Below are 27851 nucleotides of genomic sequence, written 5' to 3' on the forward strand. Positions count from 1 at the left end.
AGCTTAGCTAGCAGTTAAAAAATTATTGGGTAGGGCTGAGATGGGGGTAATCTTTAAAAATACTGTTTGTGGGATTAGTCTTTAAAAATACTGTTTGTGGGATTAGTCTTTAAAAATACTGTTTGTGGGATTAGTCTTTAAAAATACTGTTTGTGGGATTCGTCTTTAAAAATACTGTTTGTGGGATTAGTCTTTAAAAATACTGTTTGGGTTTTGAAGTATAGGCCTAAGTAAATCGATATCGAGATTGTTAACAAAAAGATTAGCGAGAGCTGGCACAAGCGAACTTGGCAAGAGACTAGACTAGAGTGAATGGAGTTATGTGAGTCAAATGCAGTAACTTATTTTTGTGTGAGTGAGTGAAGAAACATTTACATTTACACCCCGCTCTGTAAGCCAGGGCGGGAACGGCGGCGGCCATGCGCATGCGCGATTCATTTGCAGCCTGGACGCGGAGTGGCATGTGTCTCCTCTGTGCTCGGACTGCAGGCTGGGACTGCTGCACGAGGCTACTGAGAGACTGACCGCCTGTGAGTGCTTTTGGATGGGGGAGGGGCTCACGGCAGCACCCGCTGCTCGTTGAGCACATTAACATTATCTTGCGGCACGAATGTACCAATACAAATAAATAAAACATCTCCAGTTAACTAGCATAGCATTCATTTAGGGCGATCTAGCGCTGAAATGTGTTGTTTTTTTTTATATCAAGTGATCAAAGTGCTCGAAAATACACACTTTTCGTGATTTTTTTTTTCCCTCCCATCCGGTAGCCTACTAGACTTCGGAGTGGCTACAGAGAAAAAGAGACTGCAACAGGCCCATGCGAAAACAAGGATAAATATCGGAAGGGCTTTAAATGTAGTCACACAATGCTGATGTTGTTAACATTAACAATTTGAGAACAAAGTATAATTTGCACAGTATGACGTGATATGATAAGCGATCGTTAGATTTAATCGGCGTGATTTACTGCAATGCTTTTTTCCCTTAGTTGGTCAGAACCAAAGTGGATGTTACTTGTTCAGATGACATTTTCAGGTGAAAATTCTTATGTTGGTCATACTTCCAAAAAATAGAATCTGTGATTCTGAATGACAGTATCCACACTGGCGCTGTGATTGACAGCTGCACATTCTCCTCAAAACATTGGATTCATCCACGCTGTGCCATGCCGAGGCACAACGCACGTAAAGTTGATAATTCCGCGAATAACTGCAATTGCAGATTTCGAACAGAGATGGCGACAAAGAGGAAAAACTACGGACTGCAGCTTGATTCACACAGCATGATTCAAAAGTAGGCTAGTATGAGTGTTTACTCTAATATGGTGAATATAATGTTTAGACGAGTGTTTACTGTTAAATACTGTGTTTGTGGATATCTGCTCAAACGTAGATATGTATAATGTGGTAAAAAATTATGTTTCATAGTTTGGAGCATTCAGTAAATGGTCTCTGCACGCATTGTGAGTTTGAGTCACTCGCACAGTGCATTTGAAAAGCAAACGGCTTGAGAAAGCCAACTTACTGAAATCCTTTTTAAACTTATTAAGTTGGCTTGAGAGAGCCAACTTACTGAAATCCAAGACAAACGGGAACTGGAGCCCTGCTGGTATCCCTTGTATCCTCTGGTGGTCTTGGAAGGGTTAAATGTTCATAAAAAAGAATTGGAAAAAAATCCAGGTCCAGGCACTCAGTAGGATGCAAAAGTTAAAAAGCCTTCATTGTTTTTGAGGACTAAAACATTAAAACACCAACGCGTATCGGCCCACTGGCCTTCACCAGGGTGTTGGTAACAAACAGACAAGAATCAAGTAGGGCTGGGCGATATATCGCATGACATTGTTATGCGCATCTCGTCAGTAAAGCCGGTTTCTTGATTAGTAGTAAATCACCATCACCTGCTTTCAGATGGAGCGGCATTTACTACACAGAGCCGTAGTTAACTGACAAGCTGAGCCATATCACATTAATTATCGCATGCGATACGTCCGTGATAACTTATAGTAGGGCTGGACCCGAATATTCGAATATTCGTTCGGTGGGTTGGTATTCGATTTGAAAATTTGACATTCGAATATTCTGTTTTTTTTGTTTGTTTTTTTTGTTACACACCTGGGGCCTGTTTCAGAAAGGAGGTTCAACCAACTCTGAGTTAAAACTTGAACTCTGAGTTGACTTACCCTGAGATGGGAAACTCTGAGTTTTCGGTTACAGAACAGCTGAAATGAGTTAGTTCAATCAACTCTGAGTTGACTGACTCTGAGTTAAGCGCGTGCACCACAACTATAAAAAGCCATTATCAGTGGAGCGCAGATATTATGAGTCACCATGGCAACAGCGCCAGACAAAAAGAGGTCTTCATATTTCTCACCAGCAGAACTGGATGAGCTTCTGCAGGCATATGGAGAGTACGAACATTATTTTGTTTATAAGTTATAAGTTTACATTTTAATTACTGTTATACAGTGATGGGTGTAATTAATTACCAAGTAATCTAAATACTGTAATTTAATTAAAGGGATTACTCTTAATTCTTCTGTAATTTAAAGTTAAATCTGATGTAATTGTATTAGACTATAGAACAATTCTGTATAGGCTATTTAACATACATTTTTAAAAGTTATATTTTTAATGTAACCTTCTCCCTCTACACACTTTGGTCAATTCAAGAATAATTCATGCAATTGTATTTTGTTTATTTGAAAGCATTAAAAGTGCAGTTTCTTGTCCCTCCTTGTATTGTTCAAGTGTTTAAGGTTGACGTGGGATTTAGTAATTAGTAATAAGTAGACCAATAATTTCTAAAGATAGTCATTATTACATTAATCTAATTACACTGCTGAAGATGTCATTTGTAGTTAGTAATACAAGTAACTTACCCAACTGTTATAATATCAGAGGTGAAACTGGAAGAACAGTATGTTATTCAACCTAATTTAAATTTTCATGTAGGTGCAATCCTGCAGGTATTAAAAGAACATGGCAGCAGCTGAAAATTAAATATAAAAATATAATTCAGTCAAGTAAGGCTTGAGCATATCATGGGTGTAGGCTACCTGACTTAACAAACATTTGAGATATTAAATAACTAAATAGCATCCAGTGTCTAGCAGTGCTGCAGCATTTTTGGCTGAGGGAATTCCTGGACGGACTTCAGAGCCAGTCCCAAAGATCCAAGGGCCTTCATAAAATGTAAGAGGTTTACATATGTGTTATTTTTTATATAGGCTATTTTTGATATTTCCATTTATTTTACTTTGGGTTAGGATTTTTGTTGGTCCCAACAGATTCTGATGGTAATATCTGTCTTTTGGAGCCTCCTGTCCCAACAGAACCCCAGGCAGTTGTAAGTCGCCTACTCAATACACCAGAAATTATGACAAATAGTGTTATAAAGTTATACTCAACCAAATGCTCATCTTCACAGGACGATGGGGATAAATAGTTTCTGCTGCCACAGAGAGGCCTACAGCGGTAATGTTAACATTATGTGTCTACTGTCTACACATCAAACAATCTACACATTCACATTTTTTCACATTTTTATGTGGAGTAGCCTATAGAATCTAAGTTTAAATCTAAGTATAAACGGGTATTCTTATCTCTCCCCCCGCCCTCAGAGTGTGGAAGAACAGCAGGAGGACGGTCCATCAACTTCTGGTGCACAGATGAACAGAGTTCAGTGATTTCCAGTAAATGCCACAGTTTAATTCTGTAGAATTTGTTTAGAACTACATTATGTAACTCTAATCTACTACTGTATTTTCAGTTGCCAGTTAAGGAGTTTTATAGACTTCATCTTATAAAAAATAAAATAAAAAAAACAGCAGTAAAAATAGCAATATTTTATTTATTAATAAAAGATTCATTTTATTAATAAAAATTTACTGAAAGAATGAATGAGGTGTTTAAACACCGCTTCCTCTTTAAAAAGGGGAGGAGACCGAAAGAAACTCTGGGTTTACCGAAGAAAACCTGCTCCCGGCCAGGTTAGGTTCACAGAGTAAGTTACCATGGTAACTGACTCGGAGTATAGGTTACCTCTCTTTCAGAAACAGGCTTGACTTACTCTGCTTCCTCAGGTTTAACATACCTCCCATTCTGAAACAGAAAACTCAGAGTTTCCCTCATTTCAGGGTTAACTTTTCACTTAACCTCCTTTCTGAAACAGGCCCCTGGGATCCCCCGCGAAACGGTTCTCATTCGCACTTGAATAAGGCCGGCGACACACTGGCTGCGTGGCGTGTTCGTTTTTATTTTGGCTCCCATGTTAACAGGTTGGAGTTTGCACACTGCCTGCGTGAGACAGCTCGAGCCACGCGGAAAACGCGTGCATGCTAGCAATAGAACCGACGCCTAAAAGTGTTCCTGCAACGGGAGTATTCTCTGGCTAGAGCACAGAACAGCGGAGTCTGTGTGGACCGAAGTGCATGCCTGAGCTTGTGTTTTGGGTTAAGCTGCGTTGCTTTGACATTGTGGAAAATAGAATAATAGAAACAAAATGTATTAGCCTTTATACCCGTTATTATCAATCTAAATTAATCTCGTTTTTAATTAGGGGTTCAAGCACGAAGTGCTGAAACCCTATTGTAATCGTCCTGATTTTTATTATTATTATTCTTCCGCCGTAAAACGCATCGTGCAGCCCAAACCGTAAGAGCTGGAACCTTGAAACTTTGCCAGATGGTAGTACAAAAATCGAGGAGAGGTTATCAAAATATGAGCCCGATTGGCCCATAGGTGGCGCTATAGCAACCAAAAGCGCGAAACTGCTCATAACTCCTAGACGGTAAGTCATAGACTCAAGTGTCTTATATCATTGGAAAGGTGGTCGCCTGGCGAACAAAACGTATATCTCCGATTTTATTTCCGCCATTATAGATTTTCCGCCATTTTGAATTTTGTCGAAAACCTACTTTTGCAAACTAGTCCCTGGTTTTTGGCCCGATCGGAACCAAACCAGTGCAGAATTGTTCACTGGAGTCTGAAGATCAATAATTATCGAAAAAAAGTTGAAATTTCGATTCATGGTCGCTAGGGGGTGCAAAATTAACGTTGTGGGAGGAGCCTATTTTACTAAAATGGCTATAACTCAAGAAGTAATTAAGTAAACTTCACCAAACTTGGTACACATGTGTAAGAGGTCAATCTGAGGTCACAGTAAAAAAATTGCGTCGATTGGCCGCATGGTGGCGCTATAAACAAAAAAAAACATATAGACACCTGACCGTTTTTCCGAATGACTTGAAATTTGGTATGCAGTGTCTTGGCCCAAGGGGCCATGTATGTCTAAAAGGATATTGGCGTATCTCAAAAAACATGGCCGCCATTGGCCAATGAAATTTGAGCACCGTTAACGAAGTCCGATCGGAGCGAAACTCGGTGGGCATGTTCGGCTCAAGCCCCTAGAGGTCTGTAAGAATTTTGAAAGAAATCGGCCACTAGTTGGCGCTAACGAGTTTTATGGCTCTGTAATCACGTGGTGTTACACTTATCATCACAAAATGCATATCATTTGATAGATCTGCTTATGCTGAACAACTTTGCCTCAAGAACCATTGCTGTCAATCAAACCGTTCATTAAATATTCATGAATATGTTAAAAACCTACTTTTGCGAACTAGTCCCTGGTTTTTCGCCCGATCGGAACCAGACCAGTCTAGGACAATTCTCTGGACTCTCTAGATCAATAATTATCGAAAAAAAGTTTAACTTTTGCATTTGGGTGGCTGTAATAGGGTAATTTATAAAAGGGGCGTGGCAAAATACACTAAAATGCCTATAAATCCTAAATGAAAACTCAGAACTTCACAAAAATTGGTGAGCATATGTGACATAACATCATTAACAAGCATGCCAAATTTTATGGAGATCGGACAAAAGGTGGCGCTATAACTGTTAAAAAGCTTTAAAACCATATATTTCCTATGGTAAATTGCCTGCATTGGCTGTAAATGGTCTTTTTCATCTATAATGTCAGTGTTTACATGCTTGCTAAATAAATTTTAATAACTTTTGATGCTTTTGTGCTTATAAACCTTAAAGGCCTTAACAGCTTGAACCCCGATAAATGCTGCTTGCAGCTTTAATTTAACTTGATTTCGTCTTTATTTAAATTTCACTTCTTTATTTAAATTTCGTTTTTCTTTATTTAAATTTCATTTTTCTTTATTTAAATCTACCCTTTACTGTGTCAGTCATTTGTTAGTCGGAAAAATATTAGACTACCTTATTAAAAGTATTGCTTAAGTTAACAGACCTGTGTGTGTGCGTTTTATATCACTAGTGCAATTAAATATAATGCGTTTTTTATTATAATAACATTATAATATTTTAATGAAATAAGTACAAATACAATAAATATGTAATATAGTGCACATATTTAGCAAAATACTCCTCTCTATAGCTAATTTTTCTAGCCAACTAACGTGCTATCTATATGGTCATTAAATCAATTTCCTGAGGTAAATATTCTCCAGCTGTTTTATTGGCCTGTTTCCACGGTTGAAAAACCCTGATTGATCAATATTATGTATAGGACTGGACCCGAATATTTGAATATTCTGCGTTGGTATTCAATTTGAAAATCTGATATTCGAATATTCTGTGTGTTTTTTTTTTTGCATACCTGGCATCCCCCTCGAAACGGTTCTCATTCGCGCTTGAATATGTTCAACACTAAAATCTGGCGAAATACAATACTTTTTTTTACAATTATCTTATATAGCCTAGCAATTTTTAATAGGATGGACAGTTGAAGGAACCCAACCTCGTTATACTTAATAAATATATTTGCTTCTTCTTGGCCTACTAAAGTATTCCTGCAACTGGAGTATTCTCTGGCTAGAGCACAGAACAGCGGAGTTTGTATTGCCTGAGCTTGTATTTTGGGTTAAGTTGCGTTGCTTTGATATTGTTCTGTTTAGCCTATTATAATAGGCTACAGTTTGTTTTATTCTATATAGGCTAAGGGAATTCATTTATTTTATTAAAACTGTTCGTTAATTGAAATGTGTGATGCTGTTATTGAAAGTGGTCCGTGTACTTTTTCGTTCAGTTATTATTCTATTTCAGAATGAAAGATAAAAAAAATAAATAAAAAAAAATGTTTAAAAGAAAAAAAAAGCAGAAATGGATGTATTTTGTTTTTCAAATGTATTGTTGTCATCAAATAATAGTATCAGAAAATTGGACGACATTTTGTTTTTTAATGTTTTAATTTGTAATATTTATTTGTATATTTATTGTATTTCATTTGACTGATCCCATCTTTACCCGGAAGTAAATTACACTGTCGTGCGAACTCATAGATAGATATATACACTAGATGTCGCCTTAGCTACGGCAGTTCATTGGAACGAATGCGTTATATATATATTATATATATATATATTTTAATGGTCAGAATTAATGGCACCCCTGGTAAATATACTTCAGAGATATTTTACTCATAAAAAATTCTAGGGGTGCCAATAATTGCGGCCGACGTGTTTTGGAGAAAAACATTTATTTTATAATGTGATTTATTTGTTGGAGTGTGATTTTTTTATAGTGTATTTATATTTTTTATTTCAGTGGAAATTACATCAATGCATCAAACAAAGCTGTGTGTTTCAAGGCACTTCAGTGGACCTTTAAAGGCACACTATGCAAGATTTTTGGATTAAAATATCCCAAAACCACTAGAATAATGTTATATATATATATATATATATATATTTTTTTTTTTTTTTTTTGTGTACTTACATTATCCCACATGAGAAATAAGCAGTTTTAACCAGGACACGGACCGTGTCCATGCATCGCCTATCAATGACATCATACCCGCGCTACCCTCGATTTCCGTTTTATTTTGAAACCATGGAAACACCAAAGACGCTTTAAAGGGTTAGTTCACCCAAAAATGAAAATTCTGTCAGTAATTACTCACCCTCATGTCATTGCAAACCCATAAGAGCTTCATTCATTCGGAACACAAATTAAGATATTTTTTAAAATCTGAGTGCTTTCTGTCCCTCAATTGACAGCAACGTCATTGCAACTTTCAAGGCCCAGAAAGGTAGTAAAAACATTGTTAAAATAGTCCATGTAACTACAGTGGTTCAACCTTAATATTATGAAGCGACGAGAATACTTTTCTGTTGGCCCACTCCCCACATCCCCCCATTGGTTCTGTTCTTTCCCTTAGCTGCACATTCCACATTCACAGTACAAGAAAGTGGAAGTTATAATGATGTGAATATTAAAACGTTTTACAGATCAAATCCCGCCACAGTAAAAAAAAAAAAAAAAAAAAAAGCATATAGAAGTGTGCAATTTGCTCATGCGATCAGGTTGTGATCCGGTGATTTCAGAGTGTCTCAGTTCCCAGTTAACAGATTAAACTCCATTTCTGCATGTGCTGTGAGTTTAATGTGTATTAGGTAATACATCAGGCACCAGTTATGCTTTATTTTAACATAATTTCACATAACTGCATAATTTCCAACATGTTTGTGGACAGACGATTAGAATTTCACTAGATTTGTAATGAGGCAAGCCTGTTTTCACAGAAACTGCAACCACAGCTGCTGTTTATATAACGTAAATTTAACACTAAAATTGTGTTATTTACAATCCCTTGGTGTTAAAAAATTGTTTATATAAAACCGGATTAAAACCGTGGCATTTATACCCAAAAATCGCCATAGCTGGTCAAATTTACCTCCTATATAATGCCTTTATTTTCACTGTGTTTAAGCAACGTGTAGGCTTACTGTAAACAGTCACACAACGCACATTCAAATGAAGATGTTTTAGCCTACTCATAAATGTTCAAACTTTGGATTAATTATACATTTATGTTTTGCGACTTTTATTGTTTGCTACTGTGTTGCTATTTTAAAAATTGTATAATAATTATAAACATCATTATTAATATTATTATTGTTTGGGTTCCTATAACCAGTGTTATAAAACCAATACATCAGTAATACAGCACCATTGTGACTGCAAAGTGTTGCACAACAAACTTTTTGTCAACGCTACCCTGCGACTAAACAGATAAATTACTTATTGAAAATAACTTCATTTTATTACGGAAGGTGAAAAAAAAAAAGAAAACTTATCTTGTTATTTCAACATAAGTCGTTATTTTGACAAAATTCATTTCGACATAAATGTCTCGTTATTTCAACATAATATATTGTTATTTCGACATAAGTCGTTATTTCTACATATCTTATTATTTCGACATATCTCGTTATTTCGACATATCTCGTTATTTCGACATAAACATCTCGTTATTTCGACATAATATATCTTATTTCGACATAATATATCTTATTTTGACATAACATCTCTTGTTATTTCGACAAATATCTCGTTATTTCGACATAAGCCATTTTTTCGACATAATATCTTGTTATTTCGACATAAGGGGACATTCTAATCTGCATTAAGCCACATTTAGCGTTCTTATAATGGTTTTCTATAGAGAGGAAAATGCTTAACATGAAATTAAACGCATTGCGTTCATATTCTGGACTCATCTGATTTTTTGTAGTATACTTTATTATGATTTTAGTATCGTAATGCACGCACAATTATCCGTGAACTTGATAAATGTTGCAGATATGTTTTACTATCCACAAACAAATTGCTTTCAACTTATGTGTGCAAAATTCAGATGTTTTATTTTGTATTAGTGATCATAATTTGTGCATGCAACAAAGATGATGTACAGGTGACGTGTGCATTTATTGACGTCTTTTCTGAGTCGATCTCATTTGAGTGTATTCGACAATGCTTAACGTAATTAAATGCGTTGAGTTTATATTCTGGGCTCATCAGAATTTTTTGTAGATAGTATACTTTATTAGTATGATTTTTACTGTGTTTGATCTGTTAATAACACTGTCCGTCTCTTAAATATTAAGGTTTGTATTAATTTCGATATGCCACTAGATTGCAGAATAAGACTTAAAGGGGTCATATAATGCCATTTTTGTACAAGCTAATATGATTCTTTAGGGTCTAAATTAAAAGTTTGTAATATACTTTAAAAATTCTCATTAGTATTGTAAGAAAACACTCATTTTACCTGGTCAAAAACAGCTGTTTTCAGCACTCTGTTCAAGTGCATGTGTCTTTAAATGATAATGAGCTTTGCTCACCCTGCCCCTCTGTTCTGTGCGTACACCGTTTGTAACACAATAACCATAACGCATTGTTCATTATAAACGTGGGATTATGAATTATATTGAGAACGTCATACATAGAAAACATGCCGTAATGTACCTGAGTGTAAAAATAGCTGCATTCATCATGAAGCATGCAAGCGATTTGCAAAGATTAATATAAAGCTTAATAAAACGTTACACTCACTTCAGTTCTTCTGGAGGTGCAGCAGGAACACAAAGTTGGTACTGATCCTTTTTTCAGGAACAGCTTTTAGCAAAACCAGCTTTATACTGATCCTCGTTTGTAAAGCAGTCTGGAGTGTGAAATGATTCGCGCAAACATGAAAGCATTGACGTTGATCGTGGGGAATATTCCCTTCGAAAAACAAACTTCAGCGGTTCGGATTTAGGAACATCAATATGACTGCTGTGTTTGTTATTACACCCAAGAACAGAACACTACAATCGCTTAGACGCCATTCTGCTCAGTGTTCCAGCTATCAACACTGAACACGCCGGTCCGCGCGGGCTATGATTGACAGCTCGCTCACGAGCGAGGGCGGGGCTGTGTTGAAACGCTACTGTCAATCAACAATCGTGGGAGGGGCGACGTCACAAAATCGAACAGCTTGATTTGAGATGGGGGGAAACATATAAGAAGATTTAAAAAAAAAAACACTGGATGGATTTTTATCATTTTATGATGGTTGTGTACAGGCACTTCCAACACACATTTCAGTACAATCAACATGTAAAAGTGCATGTACCATTATATGACCTCTTTAAGAATTAAAGAATGCATTGTAGTTATGTTGACCTACTGATTTTATAACACTGGATATTCTACTAATTCATACTTTACTGCAACGTTGCATAATGGCAATTAACTTATTTAGCAATTACATATTTGTCAGTTGCTTTTTCAGCCAGCTTTATAGTTTATCTATTAGATTTGGTTTATTTGTTCATACTCATAATCGCCTAGATAGCCTATTTTGCTTCATGTGCTTGGCCATTATTGGCCAGATCAGAAACTCTGTTTTACTTGACTTGGCTTGCACTGCCTTATCACTACTGCGGCTATTATTATTATTATTATTATTATTAATAATAATGTTGATTTAACTATTATTGTTGTTGTTGTTACTGCTGTATGGTCCGTGCTAAGAGCAGACTATTATGAAACCTCTTAAATCATAATAGTCTACTCTCAGCACAGACCATACAGCAGCAACAACAACAATAATAGTTAAATTAATATTATTAATAACACATGAATCAAAATAGGCTATCTAGGCGATTTAATTACACGTTAAGCATTGCCGAATACACTCAAATGAGATCGACTAAGAAAAGACGTCATTAAATGCACACGTGTCACCTGTACATCATCTTTGTTGCATGCACAAATTATGATCACTAATACAAAATAAAACATGTTATTCACAAAAATGTCTCTATTTGTACAAATTGCTGTACATTCGTTGGATAGGATAGTAGCCTAAAACATAACTGCAACATTTATCAAGTTCACGGATAATTGTGCGTGCATTTATTAATCATTACGATACTAAAATCATAATAAAGTATACTACAAAAAAAGTCCAAAATATGAACGCAACGAGTTTAATTTTACGTTAAGCATTTTCCTCCCATAGAAAGCCATTATAAGAACGCTAAATGTGGCTTAATATAACAAGATATTTATGTCGAAATAACTTATGTCGAAATAAGATATGTCGAAATAAGATATTTATGTCACAATAACGACTTATGTCGAAATAACGAGATATGTCAAAATAACGACTTTATCTCGAAATAACGAGATAAGATTTCTTTTTTTTTTGTGGTAACCTCATTTGATGGTAACCTCAAATAAAACAATCATTCATCAATAATTTAAATGTTAAACTTCTGTTAATTATCAATAACAGCTTCTGTAGACGTTAGGGCTGTCAAAATTGCTCAAAAATGACGTTCGAATATTCCCTCTAAAAAAAACACATATTCGAACTATTCGAACATCTGGCTGCGCATTTTGTCAATGACGCGCATTACGTCAATAACAGGACAAATTAATACAAATAGACATAACTACTTGTATAGGTAGTTTATTTAAGATTAAGCATGTGTGACAACGCATTACCTACACAAAAACAAGTAAATCAACTAATGGCCAAGACCGCAGACCGCAGACCTCACTCTCGCTCGCTCGCACTCTTTCTCTCTCTCGCCCTCACCCTCATGCTGCGTTCACATCAAACGCGAATAGAGCATCTATAGCGCGAGTGATTTCAAATGTTAAGTCAATGTAAAGATGCGTTTACGCGCGTCTGGAGGTCTTGTGGCGCGAATGAGGCATCACGCTCTCTGCGCACAACGGTTTAAATGAACAACAACAATAAACAAATGTTGAGTGCTGATCAAGAGTTTTGTGGAAGCAATTTAAGGTTATGACTCTTGTCCCAAATATAGCAGGCTTCATTCAGTGATTGAAACAAATATTATTAACATTAATTGAAGTTTTACAGTATATAGAACCGACATTGAACGCTCCGAGCGAGCTGTGCTGTGGTAAACATGGAACTTTTCCTTGACATGAAACGGTAAATAATCAAACCAGTGGAAGCCTGCAGTGCATGAAACTGCTGTATCTAACCTACCTTATTCATGCAATATCTATTCAGTCAGTACAGTAGCCTACACTTTAGTAATGTTTCTGTTTAACGTTAAATAAAATGAGGCACACAATTCCGAGAAATAGGCTACCCCTCAGGCAGCGCGCCCACTCGCAAAAGCAGACAGCCGCGCCTCTACTAACGCTGGCGTGTTTTTCCACATTCGAATATTAATTCTCACCTTCGAAATTCTGTTTTTTAAAACTATTCGAATATATATTGGAAATTAGAATATTAGTTGACAGCCCTAGTAGATGTCTGACAGAAATAAAGTCAGACTGGTTAGTAATAAGTGGAGCTGGTAATGCTGTTTGTGGAGTTGTTTAATCAGATCTTGAGAGAGTTAATGTCTTTAATCTTCAGTTCATCTGAGGCTGTGTCTGAAGATAGCTGTAGTTTGTGTTCTTATTTCTCTTTCTTTCAGTGCTTGTTCACAGCAGGTGTTTGAATGATTGAAAGAATGTTTCAGGAACATCATACTAACATTTAACATTCTATTAACATTCAGGAAACTGGACATTTTTAGGTTCTTGGAATGTTACAAATCAACGTTCTTAGAATATTTATTAATCAAAATTAAGTTGAAAGAATGTTTGAGGAACATCATACCCTCTAAAATACGTTCCTCTAACGTCAAGAAAACTGGACATTTTTTTCGTTCCTTGAACCAACACTGAATATTTGGAGAACATTCTTAAAACAAAAATCTGAGCGTGAACAGTATTTTTTTATTATCCTTTTGTGGTTTGAAAAAGAAAGAAGGGCTAATAGCATTAGAACAACACCAGTTTGAGTAAATTATGACTTCATTTTCATTTTAGGGTGAACCAACTCTTTAAAGGTAGTTGGGTTTTCTGTGAAACCCCCCCAAAAGACATCTCTTGACAACCACAAAAACAATGAAATGCAAATATTCTCATACACACAGCAGACATGGTCAACATACTTGAGTTTGTCCAAATGGTTGAGAGTATCAGAGAGAAGCTTCACTCCTGAATTTCCTGGGTGATTGTAGCTCAGATCCAGCTCTCTCAGGTGTGAAGGGTTTGAACTCAGAGCTGATGCCAGAGCAGCACAACCTTCCTCTGTTACCATACAGCAAGATAATCTACAACAGTAAATGTTCATGTTAGTGTGCATAATTTTTTCAAATGTTTTAGATATTTTTTCTAGAATTTGTGATACAGCGTCAGGGATGCAGGATATGGGGATACTGAGGGTCATGCAGCACACCTTATACAGGATTATAAATACAACACTACAAAAAGTATAAAAAAAACTCAAATCAATATAGGATTAATATCATAAATACTTTGCTTGTTTCATTAATGGATGAATCAGAGTTTTTTTAATGAATCTCTTGAATGAATGATTCAATAAATACATTTAAGTCATTTGTCGCCACCTAGTGGTGTAACAATGTAATCGATAAAATTGTTATTTGAAGCTCACTGTTACTTTCAAAAGGTGCTTTTCTCTATTTGATCTCTTCTGTAGACGTCAGTGTTTATATCCAAACTATAATCTTTAACTCTAGTTCCAATTCAAGTTATTCTGCGATAATAAGAATATTTGTAACACAGAAATAACAATACTGTGTAGTTGAATATACTCTCTGGGTCCTTCATTTTTGGTGGGTGCTCCTAAATTTTTTCTGGTGCTCCAGGCAGTGCTACCAAGTAAAAAAGTTCATTTCGAGCCCTGAGGGGGGACAGGGTTTTCTTTCTGGTCTAAACATCCCTGCTTCTGCTGAATTATAGTAAGGTATTAATCGCCCCTCTTTCACACGGAAAATGTCGGATAGCCAGCCTGGTGATAAAGAGCAGGCAAAGGCAAAATTCCTTTCAGGATAAATCTCTTGATGTGTCCCAATGTAGGCCCTATCTTATTCAATTATAAATATTAATAATAATAATAATAATAATAATACATTTTATTTATAAAAGCACTTTACATTTTAAGGAAAAAATCTCAAAGTGCTACAGGTCTGATCCTAAAAACAATATCTAGACATTTTTAAAATTCGTAAGATCTGCTAAAAAGTAATGTCTTTAGTCCCTTTTTAAAAGTCTCGATGGTCTGTGGTGACCTCAGATGGTCCGGGAGGGCATTCCAAATCCGGGGAGCGGCAGAGCAAAAAGCACGATCGCCCATTGTGCAGAGTTTAGTTTTGGGTATTAAGAGGCGGTTTGAGGTTTGTGATCGGAGAGATCGTGCTGTCGAAGCAGGGGTAAGTAGTTCTTTCAGGTAGGGGGGTGCATTTCCATAGATGCATTGGTGAGTGAGAAGTGAAACCTTATATTCGATCCTAGCAGACACGGGAAGCCAGTGAAGTGTGTGGAGGATGGGAGTGATGTGTTCATACTTTCGCACTCTCATCAGGATCCTAGCAGCGCTGTTCTGGACGTACTGCAGCTTTTGCAGACTCTTGTTGGGGATCCCGATGAGAAGAGCGTTGCAGTAATCCAATCTAGAGGAGACGAAGGCGTGGACCAGTTTCTCAGCATCAGCTAAGGTAAGTGTAGAACGGAGTTTTGCGATATTTCTGAGATGATGAAAGGAGATCTTACAAAGGTTTTTGATATGAACTTCGAAGGTGAGTTGTGGATCAAATCTCACACCGAGATTGGTAACTGTTGTGGAAAGGGGGATATCTTGGCCAGAAATGGTTATACCGGAAAGTGAGGATGACTGAATTTGGTGCGAGGTGCCAATGAGAATTGCTTCAGTTTTGGAACTGTTTAGTTGGAGGAAATTATGTTTCATCCACACCTTTATCTCCTCGAGGCAGGCAGTGAGAGTTGAAAACGGAGATGATGTTGGCGGTGCTGCAGTTGGTTGTGGATCAGATTTCATGTACAGTTGAGTGTCGTCGGCTTAGCAGTGAAAAGACACTCCATGGCGGCTGATGACATGTCCGAGTGGCAGAATATAAGTGATAAAGAGAATGGGTCCAAGAACCGACCCCTGAGGTACTCCGCAGGTAACTGTATGTTCCCGGGACCTTGATTTTCCAAGCGAAATGTACTCTTTTCTGTCCGTCAGATATGAATTGAACCAGTCCAAGGCAATTTCAGTAAGTCCAGTGGTTTGATGCAGCCGGTCTAGTAGAATGCCATGGTCCACAGTGTCGAAAGCAGAGGACAGGTCAAGCAGTATGAGAAGGGAAGGTGAGCCAGCATCAGCTGCCATTCGTAGGTCATTTGTGACTCTGACGAGCGCTGTTTCTGTACTATGAGCTGCGCGAAAACCAGATTGGAACTTTTCGAATAGTTGGTTGTTTTTTAGGTGGTCCTGGAGATGAGTTGCAACAACTTTTTCCAAGACTTTTGAAATGAACGGAAAATTTGAAATTGGCCTATAGTTTGATAATATATCAGGAGCAAAAGTGGGTTTTTTCAGAAGTGGTCTGATTATGGTGATTATTATTTTAAGTGCAGATGGAACAATGCCGGACAGGATGGACTGGTTTATTGCAGTGGTAATGAGAGGGCTTAGAATAACGGAGTTTGCTTTGACAAGAGCAGTAGGAAAAGGGTCGAGGGCTTAGAATAACGGAGTTTGCTTTGACAAGAGCAGTAGGAAAAGGGTCGAGGGCACAGGTGGTGGATTTCATCCTTTTGATGATCATCTCGACCTCCTGATTCGAAATTTCTGGAAAGCATTTCAGGGGGTGGGCGATTGCAAGCTGTGGGTGTACAGATAGGGCAGATTGGGTTGAGGATCCATGAATGGAAGAGCGGATCGAATCTATTTTAGTTTTGAAAAAGTCCAGTAAGTTATTGCAGTGTTCTTCTGTGTTTTCATTGAGTGAGGGGGTCTGTGGTTTTAGAAGATGATTAATGGTGGAGAACAGCTGCTTTGAGTTTCCAGGACTGTTTTTGATGATATTAGAGTAGAATGACGACCGTGCCTTTATTAGCGACTTAGAGTATTTCTTTTGGTGTTTCCGAAAAGCTTGTTGGTGGACAGTGAGACCAGTGGCTTTATATCTCCGCTCAATGGCCCGCCCAGATGCCTTCATTTTCCGGAGCTCACTGGTGTACCAGGGGGCTGTTCGGGAGAAGGTGACTGTTCTAGTTTTTACTGGTGCATGGATATCTAGGAGGCTCTTGAGGGTGTTGTTGTAGTAGTCCACAGGGTCCATGACTGGTGAGCAGTTAACAGAGAGAAGATGCTGAAGGTCGGATGCAAGTGAATCTGAGTTGATGTTTTTTAGATTTCTAAAGCAGATTTTGCGCTTAGGCTTGATGACGGTGGACGGTGAAGACATCATCATAGAAATGACCTTGTGGTCAGAAATGCCCAGATCATAAACCCGGAGATTGCTGAGATGTTCAGAGTTTGTAATAACCAGATCGAGTGTGTGTCCCCTAGTGTGAGTGGGGACATCGACAAGTTGAGTTAGATTAAAACAGTCCAGTAATTGCAGAAATTCTGCTGCAAATCGACAGGTGGGGGAGTTGACATGGATATTCATATCTCCAAGAACTATGATGTTGGCAGACATAGTACAGAGTATTGTCAGAAGGTTAGACATTTCTGGGATGAAAGACGGGTTCGGTCTGGGTGGCCGATAAATGAGAAATATTATTGTGGAGAAAGGAGGCTTACACTTAAAAGCGAGGTATTCAAAAGAAGATGGCTCGGGCATGGTGATGGGGGACAGGCCCAGATTACTTCGGTGGATGACAGCCAAACCGCCGCCGCGCCCTGTATTGCGGGCTTTCTGTAGGTAGCAGTAACCAGGAGGACAGGTCTCATTTAAAACAGAGAACACATCTGGTTTGTGCCAAGTTTCTGTAAGGCACACCAAATCCAGACATTTATCCAGAATATGTTCCTGTATAAGGCAGGATTTATTTGTAATGGATTGTGCATTAAACAGTTCAATCGTGATGGTAGATGGAGCAGTGTGTCTCTGTATTGGCCGGAGTAGACTGAAATCCACTCCACGTTTTCCCTCCCGATCCGTACTCAGCGTTGCCGTGGAGACTCCAGCGTTACTTATTCTGGAAAGAGTAGAGCCCTGATGACGTGTTGGAAATGCGACAGGGCGTGCGCCAGACCAGAGGGATGGAATGCCGTGATCAGACCGGGAGAAAACAAACTTTCTGCCGCAGCTCCTGTGAGTGTAGCGCGGCCGGCAAAGCAATCCAAGTTGTTTAATAACTGGTATGCATGATGGAACGTTACAGTTATTGAAACTCCTCAGTTGGGTGACGGAATACTTGAACATCATGCCACTCGCGGAAAACGGCCTGGTGTCCGGCCACAGCGCCCGTGCTGAGCAGAGGAGAGCCGCCAGACTCAACAGAATCCCGCAGACCTCAGCAACAGCCTGGTCAGGAACCTCTCGATGGTAAGAAGCGATACACAGACACAGACACAGAAAAAGCTCTGGGCGAAGGCAGACTGGTAATTTGACAACAGCTGGAATCGGCGAAATCCGTACAAACACATCCATGAAGTTTGCACTCGTTATATTTACTGGACTTAGTAGTGCTGGTCGATAAACATACTGTATAGCCTGGTTAATAGCAACAATTGTTGCCACAAGGATTTTTTTCGGACGGAGAAGCGGCGAACAGACAACGCCAGCGTCCTCTCCCGCCAATCAAACTCAGAGTACTCAGAGGGCAGCTGAGGGCAGCGGCACCGGAGCCACTGAGTTCTACAGAAAATACCTGGTATTTTCTGATTGTAGCTAATGTATTTAAAGGTTTTTCATAAAAAAAAAAAAATCATTGAAGTGTTCAATCCAGTTGATTCAACTGGTTTTGTAGAGTTTTAGAGTGTTTGAGCACACTGTATGATTGTCAACAATGTGGCATTATCTACACATGAACTGTTGACGAAACGCGTTCATGCCAACTAAACGAATGCGAGCGAGCAGCAGATACAGAGCTCTTTAATTTGCGATCAACCTAATTTTATTGTAAGGCAAATTCAACTAGGCATTCTGTTTCTTTGAAGAAACAAATGCTAAATAATTTGTTACAGTTGTGTTTTTGTAATTGGTGTGGATGACACGCACCGACATATACAGTATTTCTGTCAGGACCACTATCGTCAAATATGATTGACAGTTAGCATACAGTTTGGATTGGCGGTATGGTTCTGTTCTGGGCAAGAACTCCCTGTGCATCCATGCAGCCTAGCATAGATAAGAGCAGGGAGAGCAGCAATAACCCCCTAAAACAAAACCATATGCCGATATCCCCCAACACAAACTGACAGCGAAAATCTGGAGGAGATTTATTTTATATTTATTTTTTTACACTACCACCAACACGACGGATGCTGATAGAATGGTTAATATATCCTGATGTTAGTGGCATATGAGGAGCACTATAGATCCAATCTTATGGGGAAGCATCACCCCAAGCTGGAGCAAGCAAGGACACATTGCAACAAGTGCGTTGTTGTAGCCAATTTAACAGTTGTATAGGATCTACTGGGGGAAGCTTACACCCCTAGCGGCAGCACAATCTGATATAACAAGCATGTTGTATATCACAGAACTATTGCTAAAAATAGTGTAGTTTGGCAGGGGAAGCATACACCCTACAACAATACCTCTGACTAGTGGCAGCAAAATCTGATACAACAAGCATGTTATATAACTAGTATTAAAACTAGTGTAGTCTAGTCAGGGAAGCATAGGCCTACACCCTGTAGCACTGACTGAGTCAAATGCAGTGCGCAGCTAAGCAATGAAGTACAGTGTGCTTCCTCATTCATGAAAATAATTTCTGCTCCAGTCGTACTGAATTCCATTGTGGAGGTGAAGATGACGACTCCCATGATTCCACACTCATTCACAGGATCATCAAGCTATCATGCTGTTAGTGTTGAATGACAGACCTCTGCGGTGAACATACCTAATGTGTATTTGCACAATATGTTACCAACAATCTAGACAAGTTTTAACCAATAATCGGATTGAAAAAAAAGCTCATTCTTTATTCTGTGCAACCAGATAAGGCTAAAACAACACTTTGATTACCACAGCATATCGCTTAGTACAGTATGCTCAATAATACTAGAAGCCTAAGTAATGAGCATATATTCGATGACATTTGCATTAGCAACCAGTACAGTACTAACAGCAATGTTGCTCAAACAGGAAAAAAAATCTGAGCATATTTCCAATAGCAACCAGATAGCCTTAAGAACAAGCGTGTTTAAATTACAACAGATAGTCTTTAAGGCAAGCATATTTCCAATACACTATAGCTTTAAGAACGCCGTGTTTCCAAGAACTAGATGGACCCAAGTGTGTCCGATACCCGAAAGAATCAACGCTGAACTGACTCAACTGAATAGTGACTGTTACTTGTGAATGTCTTTAGACATTTTCTAAATAGTGAATGTCTTTTTAGAACTGTGCCCCAGAACAGCAGAAATTATACCGTTAGCACCATGAATTGTTATTTCCTAACTATCACCGCAAGCTGCTTGAATCTGTGCTGCTTAGTGCAAAAAGCACAGCACAAAAAGCACAGCACAAGTGCAACGCGAGCAGTTGCCAATGACAACAGATATGTAACGCACATAGCCAATATGATCGCATAAGCCAAGCAAGAGCGTTTGAATGAAAACGAGTAGATAAGCCCAAGCAACACGGATAGCATTAGCAACAAGCATGTTGCCAATACCCTGATAGCTTTTAGCAAAGAGCATTAAAAAGGAACTTTTTCATGAAGACTTTCAGAGATGAATGAAGAGTGAATCACATCGAGTCCTGTGTCAATAATGCAGCGATACAATCAGCAATCCAGACTGAGGTCACTTCCAAATCAGGCAGCTTATGATCAATGCATGATTAATCTGAGGTGAAATCCTTGTGGGGAACAAATTCCTCTTGCTAAATTCCCGATTGCATGATTCCTTGTGAGATGATGTTGTTTGTCTCAGAGTCCTGCAACAGGTCAGGTACCCGCATATAAGTGGCTAAAACGGGTGGATTGTGACATTCCTAAAATTCACGGGCGGGGATGCGGGCGGATAATGAACTCCTTGCAGGCGGGTAGCGGATGAAAAATGTGTGCAATATTTGTATGTCTAAATTACCATTACACATATGCAAATATGCGTTTTAGTCAGGCCATCCTTAAAAATATTCTTGTTTGCCGTAACCCAACCGACCCTGTCAATTTAGGACCGACCGAATTAAATTTTTTTCCCCTTTTTAGTCCGACCGACTTGCCGGTTGTAAGACCGGTAAGACTTGTGTTAAGACCGGCCGATTTTTTTTTTACTCTTCAAACAACTAATATAAATGCAATAAAATGATATTAATTATATTTTCGTAAGTATTGTGTATATAAATTGCCCATATATAGGCCTACATACAAACATGCGAAATGAAACCGAAATCGCGACACTCAGGGCCACGAACCTACAATTAAAAACTTTCACAGAGATCTCAAACAGGCATTAAAAACACCAAGCAAAATAATATTCGATGATTATGTTGATTATATGAAAATTCAATCAAAATCACGCTGGATTCATGTTGATTATATGAAAAGTGAAAAGCATGAATAAGATAAGATGATCCCGAATATCGGGAGATAAATGCAGTGGGCAGACATGATTTTGACCATTTCATTAAGTTTGTTTCAGTAGAAAGCCTTTCTTTAAAGTGAATTTCGTTTTGTATTAATTGTATCTTAATACAATTAATACAATGTCAATTAATACAATTAATCAATGTTTCATCAACCAATTTCCTGGATTTAATAAATAAGAGGTAAATATAGCAGGCAATATAATCACGACACGGAGGCGCGGGCGCGTGAACTTGAGGCTCGTCTCTTAAATGAACCGAAACTCAGCGTATAAGCTACTTTCCTCACAGACCTGAGAAATAGAAAGCATGAAATGTCTACTTTTAAACAAAACAATTCAAAATAAAAGAAAACAGACTGCTCTCTGCTTATGTAATCCGTATGAAATGTGAATTTCTCTCTGGCGCGTTAACTACTGCGAAGATCGCGAGTCAGCATCGTCAACTTCAACTTTGACACATAAAACACTTGTTTATTAATAAACAATTAAAATGTCTCATTGATATATTTAACATATTAATAATCATTACTTTTCCCAGTTCTTTGTGACAGCTTTTAAGTGCGTTATTGGCAGCGCACCCTTACATGTTACATGAACGCGTCCCCACCGCTCAATAGATTTTAGCTCGTGTGTGATTTATCGCGGGCACGGGTCGGGTAACGGGCCAAATATTAACGGGTCTGGGCGGGTGCGGATTTAATTTTGATATTATCACGGGTGACGGGTCGGATCTGGTGCTGAACTTTGCGGGTACGGGCAGGAGCGGGTCTCCAAAAATGGACCCGTGCAGGACTCTGGTTTGTCTGCCGAATTTCGCCATTTACTTAGCTCCTGAGAACGCAATAGCGGTTGATAATACTGAAGGAGCTGATATATGTATACAGTGATAGGCGTCGTATTTCTATAGGTAGATGTGGATCAGCTGATGCGAGCTTGACTAAGGTGACCTGCCATAACTGACGCTACACTTAATTATTAGCTGTATGATGCGTTTCTACCCTGAAACATTTAATTTCGAGAGAGACCAGGTGTTGTGCCGAATTTTATCTCCCTGCCAAATTATTACCCCCTCGTTGAAGTCAGTACCTAATTGCCTAACCCTAACTCCAGCCCTAATCCTATATTATAATTTGGATAATTTGGCACAACACCGGCGCGTGCAGTGAGGGAGACAAAATAAATTTTCTAAAACGAGATCCATAAGAGAGAGGCAAAGAAAAAAATGCCTGTTCTTAATTTATGTTGCTTTGTACCATTTTCATTTTGTACTGTTTTAATCGTTTAATTTAGCTGCAATTTATTTGGCAATACAAATTTAAAATGTCGCAGGAATAAGATTCTGTATTTCTGATTTTGCATGGCAAAGGGAACAAACGCTAAATGTAACGCTGTTTTAAATAAATAAACTATCCCAAAACTTATTTAAACCTTGAAATGTGTAATGGGGTTTTAAACTTAATTAATTTTAGTGTTCTATTACATTTTCACTGGCTTTTATATTGAATGCAATACAATTTAGTTAGTCTTATTTTGTGTAGCCAAGTCAACAAAATCAGTCTTTTTCTGATTTGTTCAATGTATGGATCTGTTTTGAAAATTTTCTTTCATTGCTATGGCCGGGTATCACTATCAGTCATCTCAATTTCGTGAATGATTCACAAAACAATAGTGCAGCACGACAGAGGCTCTACTGGAATGTAGCAAATTTATGTTGTAATGTGCCATTGATAATTAAAACAACTGACTTTAATAAGCATCAAGAACGGTACAACAAACGCTTTCGGCCAACATTGGTTAACAGCATGTAGGCAACTATGTTATATCGTCTAAACGCCTATTAATAAAAATGACAGAAAAACATAAATCAAATAAAAAATAAAAAAGCTCTGAAAAGTGTTTCGAATCAATAAATGAACATTTCAAAAGTTTTTATTTTTGACAAATATTAAACAAGAGACAAAATCATGAAGATGGTAGAGTCGAGATTCGGACTCGGAACACTTGAAGCACTGCGAGTCACATGTTAAAGCGTTGACCACAGAGCTATTGTCTCAACGCTATCTAAGGGCATGAGCTTAACTAATGCTGGGTACACACCAAAAGATAATTGGGCTGATTTTGGGCCGATTTCCTCCCTTCCAACAATCCTAGATATGTCCCGATTATCTTGATGGTTCAACAGATTATCTTGATCTTATCAGATTTTCCCTTGGTGTTAGGTGTGTCCGAACCTGCTCGAAAGAACCTCGGAGCCACACTGATTGCGAATCGTAAATATTCAACATGTTTAATATTTACGATCAGAAATCCTAATGTGGGGGGAACTCCGAGGACAAGTGCGCGCACGCTCTGGACATTATCACGTGAAACGAAACAATATCCAATCAGAAAGCGAGATGATGGAAGACGGAAGCATAACAAATGCAGTCATGACGCAGCACAAAGTGAAATTGACGTGGACAGCAGAAATGGAGGATCAGCTTGTTGATAATTCCAACAAGTATTGTTGTTCCAACAACAAAATCATTCCAAACACTATCAACATAATTATTTCCTGCATTTCGTTCGGCATGCTTATTCTGAAGTCTCGCGAGATTTTGCGAGATTTCCTGTGTTCACAGTCAAGACGCTGGTTGAAAATCTGTTTGTGTGTGGTGTGCTGTCTGTCACATCATGGCACACCACACACTATAGGAGCAAAACGGTTAAATCTATGATTTTTTGTCCTCATGTTTGTGGTCTATCACATTTTGAAAATGTTATAAAATGAAAAAAATCTTTTGGTGTGTACCCAGCATAAGCCTTATGCTCATGCAAAACCTCATTGATGTAATATTTTTCTATTGCAATGTTTTATGTTGACATTTTCATTATTTATAAAAAAAAAATGATGCTAATCATAACAACCAACTGTAAGCCTATTTAGGCTAATTCTTAAAGAACGCTAAAACACAAATGCTGCCGACTAACATCGGTTAGCAAGTCCTGAATAATGTTTTAATTTTACGATCATTTAGTTTAATTTATTTGACTGTTATGTTTCAGTTCATAAATCTACAAACAAATTAAAATAACACGAAGTTTAAGACACATAACCTATTGACATGCATTGCCTTTCTAAATTATAGAAAAATTGGGCACACAATGTTAACGTTTAGCCTACTTTGCTTAAATTTGATGCAATAATAGACGACTACATTTGTTTCAGTTCTAAATTTGTACTGTAATTTCAGTATTGTGATTAAAAATTTGTTTAACAATGTTTCACTTGAATTTATCTGCTACCAGCTCTCAATATTAAGATGTCTCTTACATTAGTAAAAGAAAAAAGAGATATACACACACATTAAATATTTATACATATATATATATATATATATATATATATATATATATATATATATATATATATATATATATATATATATATATACACACACACACACATACACACACACACATATATATATACATATATATTAAAAAAACATTTATACTGGAAAGAACAACAATAAAAGATGTTGTCACGTTGTCAGTTTGTTTTGATTTCTGTTCTTGTCTGGTCTTGTTTGGTTAATCTGTCTTGGTATCATCAAAGTGGAATACTTCATTTTTCTTCTTAAAATTCTAGACAGGGAACTGTTCTTGAATATTAACATAATGAATAAATAAATTTGTAACTCAAACCTCAGAATGTTGAGTTGACAGTTTGGACTCTTTAGTCCCTTACAAAGCAGATTCACTCCTGAATCCTTCAGGTCATTGTAACTCAGGTCCAGCTCTCTCAGGGGGGAGTTTGGTGATTGTAGAGCCGAAGCCAAAATTTCACAGTGCTGATCAGTGAGATTACAGCCTGTTAATCTGAAAAAGGAGAACTAATAGGATTAATTTGGTTGAAAATGAATATCTCTGTTTTTTTTTTGTTTTTTTGGGGGGGGCTAAATGGCATTATTCTGTCTGTCTGCACGCATATATATATAAATAATAATAATAAAAATAAAAAAATCATTTCATTCCCAATGTTGTCCCAAAAATATTTTTGCATGACCTTCCAACAATTACAGAATATACCAGTGAAATGTAAAATATGCAATGAGGAAAACACCATGTTTTAAATTGTCTTAAAACAGCACAAGTTTCTGTCAGAGCATCTGAAGGGGCAAGCAGTGTTAAACTATATGCATTTACTATATATTAAGGCCTTCCAAATAACTAACAAATAAATAAGATAAAGCATGTCTCATATGGGACAAACTGGATTTTGCATTTGTCCTGCAGCAGCTCACTCTGTGTCCTCCGTTTTTTGCAGATGTGCTCGTAATATCAATCTAATGTATATTAATATAAACGGTATTGTTTCATTCCATATGGTTCATCAAAATAAATCAATATATTGTACAAACTCACTATACCGTCCAGACCTATGTTCATACTGTAATATTTTTAGATTTTCACACTCACAGAGCTTTTCTGCAGTTCCTCACAGCAGGGACCAGTCTCAATTTACCCTCTTTTGATTTAAAGTTGTACTTCATAAAGTCTAACTCATCCATCACCTCCTCTGACATCAGGATCATGTTCGCCAATGTTGAGCATTGTGCAAGAGAAAGACTTGTGCTTTTTGTTTCAGAGTTTAAAAATGCCTGCATTTCTTTAACAACAGAATTGTCATGCATCTCGATCATGCAGAGTGACAGATTTATCCATCTTTCAGGACTGACATCGTCTTTTTGACCTCGTTTGAGGTTTTGGATTATTTTCTTGATGCTCTCTGGGTTGTTCACTGTGTGAATCAGCACATCCTGTAAGAGTCTCTGGTTGGACTCCAGTGAGATGCCATGAAGAAATCGAAGTAAAAGATCCAGGTGTCCATTTTTACTCTCCAAGGCTTTATTCATTACTCCCTTCAGGAGCTCGTCCAGATAAACATTCTCACACTGAGTTCTGGACTTTCCTGTCAGGAACATTTTCAGAACTTCACTCTTCTTGTGTAAATAGCAGAAAAACACATACAGTGCTGCAAAAAACTCCTGAAAGCTCAGATGTACAAAGCTGTAAACCTTCCTGTGATAAATCACAGATTCCTCCCTAAAGATCTCAGTGCAAATCCCAGAATACACTGAGGCGTCAGTGACGTCTATGCCGCTCTCTCTCAGGTCCTCCTCATAGAACATCACATTGCCCTTCATCAGCTGATTGAAAGCCAGTTCAGCAAGTTTCACAATCACGTCTCTGTTGGACTGCAGGAGTTTCTCTGGATCTCTCTCTTCATACTTCTGGTTCCTCATATGAGTTTGAATGAGGAGGAAGTGGATGTACATTTCAGTCAGAGTTTGAGGGATTTCTGCACTGAGATCTTGTTTCAGGATGTTTTGAAGCACAGTGGCTGAGATCCAGCAGAAGACGGGTATGTGGCACATGATGTGGAGGCTTCTTGCTCTTCTGATGTGTGAGATGATTCTGCTGGCTTGATGCTCATCACTGATTCTCTTGCTGAAATATTCCTCCTTCTGAGGGTCATTGAATCCCTGAATTTCGGTCACACGGTTGATGTAGTTTGAGGGGATCTGATTGGCTGCTGCTGGTCTGGTGGTGATCCAGATGAGAGCAGAGGGAAGCAGATCTCCTTTCATGAGGTTTGACATCAACACACCCACTGATGAAGACTCAGTCACATCAGAAACTTTCTCACTGTCTGAAAACATCAGTGTAATTCTGCTTTCATCCAGACCATCAAAGATGAACAGAACTGTACATTCATCATAAATCTCTGATTCCAGATCTCGAAGTTCAGGATGAAAGTCCAGCAGAAGTCTGTGAAGACTGTACTGATGATCTTTAATCAAGTTCAGCTCTCTAAATGGAAGAACAAACATGAAATCTACATCCTGATTGGCTTTTCCCTCGGCCCAGTCCAGAATGAACTTCTGCACAGAGACGGTTTTTCCAATTCCAGCGATGCCTTTAGTAAGAACAGTCTTGATTTTGTCCTTCTCTCTTCTCTTCTCCTCATATCCAGGTTCAGGTGAAGGATCAAAGATGTCATTGCAGTTGATTGGAGTGTCTTGGAGTGTCTTGTAACTTTTCTCCATCAGTAGCACCTCATGTTCTTCATTCACTCCTTCACTCTCTCCCTCTATGATGTACAGCTGTGTGTAAATCCTGTTCAGGAGGGTCTGATTCTCTTCTAGTTTGATTCCCTCAAAAACCCTCTCATATCTGTTCTTCATGCTGGTTTTGTGCTGGTCTTTGACTCTCTGAAGATCATGATGCACTGGTTGGTGAGAATCGAGCTGTAGGGCTGCTTCTGTGTCATGATGACTGATGTGTTTCTGACAGGAGGATGTGCTGGTCTGACAGGACACATATCTGATCTGGTCAGATCTCCCACCACTGAAAAGACATTAAAACAAACAGAAAAGACATTTATCAAA

At 38.0% G+C, this 27851-nt stretch overlaps 1 protein-coding gene across 2 annotated transcripts in view; it reads right to left on the reverse strand.

The window, feature by feature from the left end:
• The window catches only part of LOC309510248 (NACHT, LRR and PYD domains-containing protein 3-like), a 50702-nt gene that overhangs the window by 11505 nt on the left and 11346 nt on the right, over positions 1-27851 (reverse strand). The window contains exons 4-6 of one of the 2 annotated variants that reach the window (XM_082185044.1): positions 25879-27786; positions 25105-25278; positions 13787-13948 (exon numbers count right to left, since the gene is read on the reverse strand). In XM_082185044.1, the coding sequence (XP_082041170.1) occupies positions 13787-13948; positions 25105-25278; positions 25879-27786 (2244 nt within the window). Of the gene's footprint in view, positions 1-13786; positions 13949-25104; positions 25279-25878; positions 27811-27851 lie in introns of both variants that reach the window. The other variant, XM_082185043.1, reaches the window with a different exon arrangement.

This window comes from Leuciscus leuciscus (genome assembly GCF_965113295.1).
Source record: "Leuciscus leuciscus genome assembly, chromosome: 1".
NCBI lineage: Eukaryota > Metazoa > Chordata > Actinopteri > Cypriniformes > Leuciscidae > Leuciscus > Leuciscus leuciscus.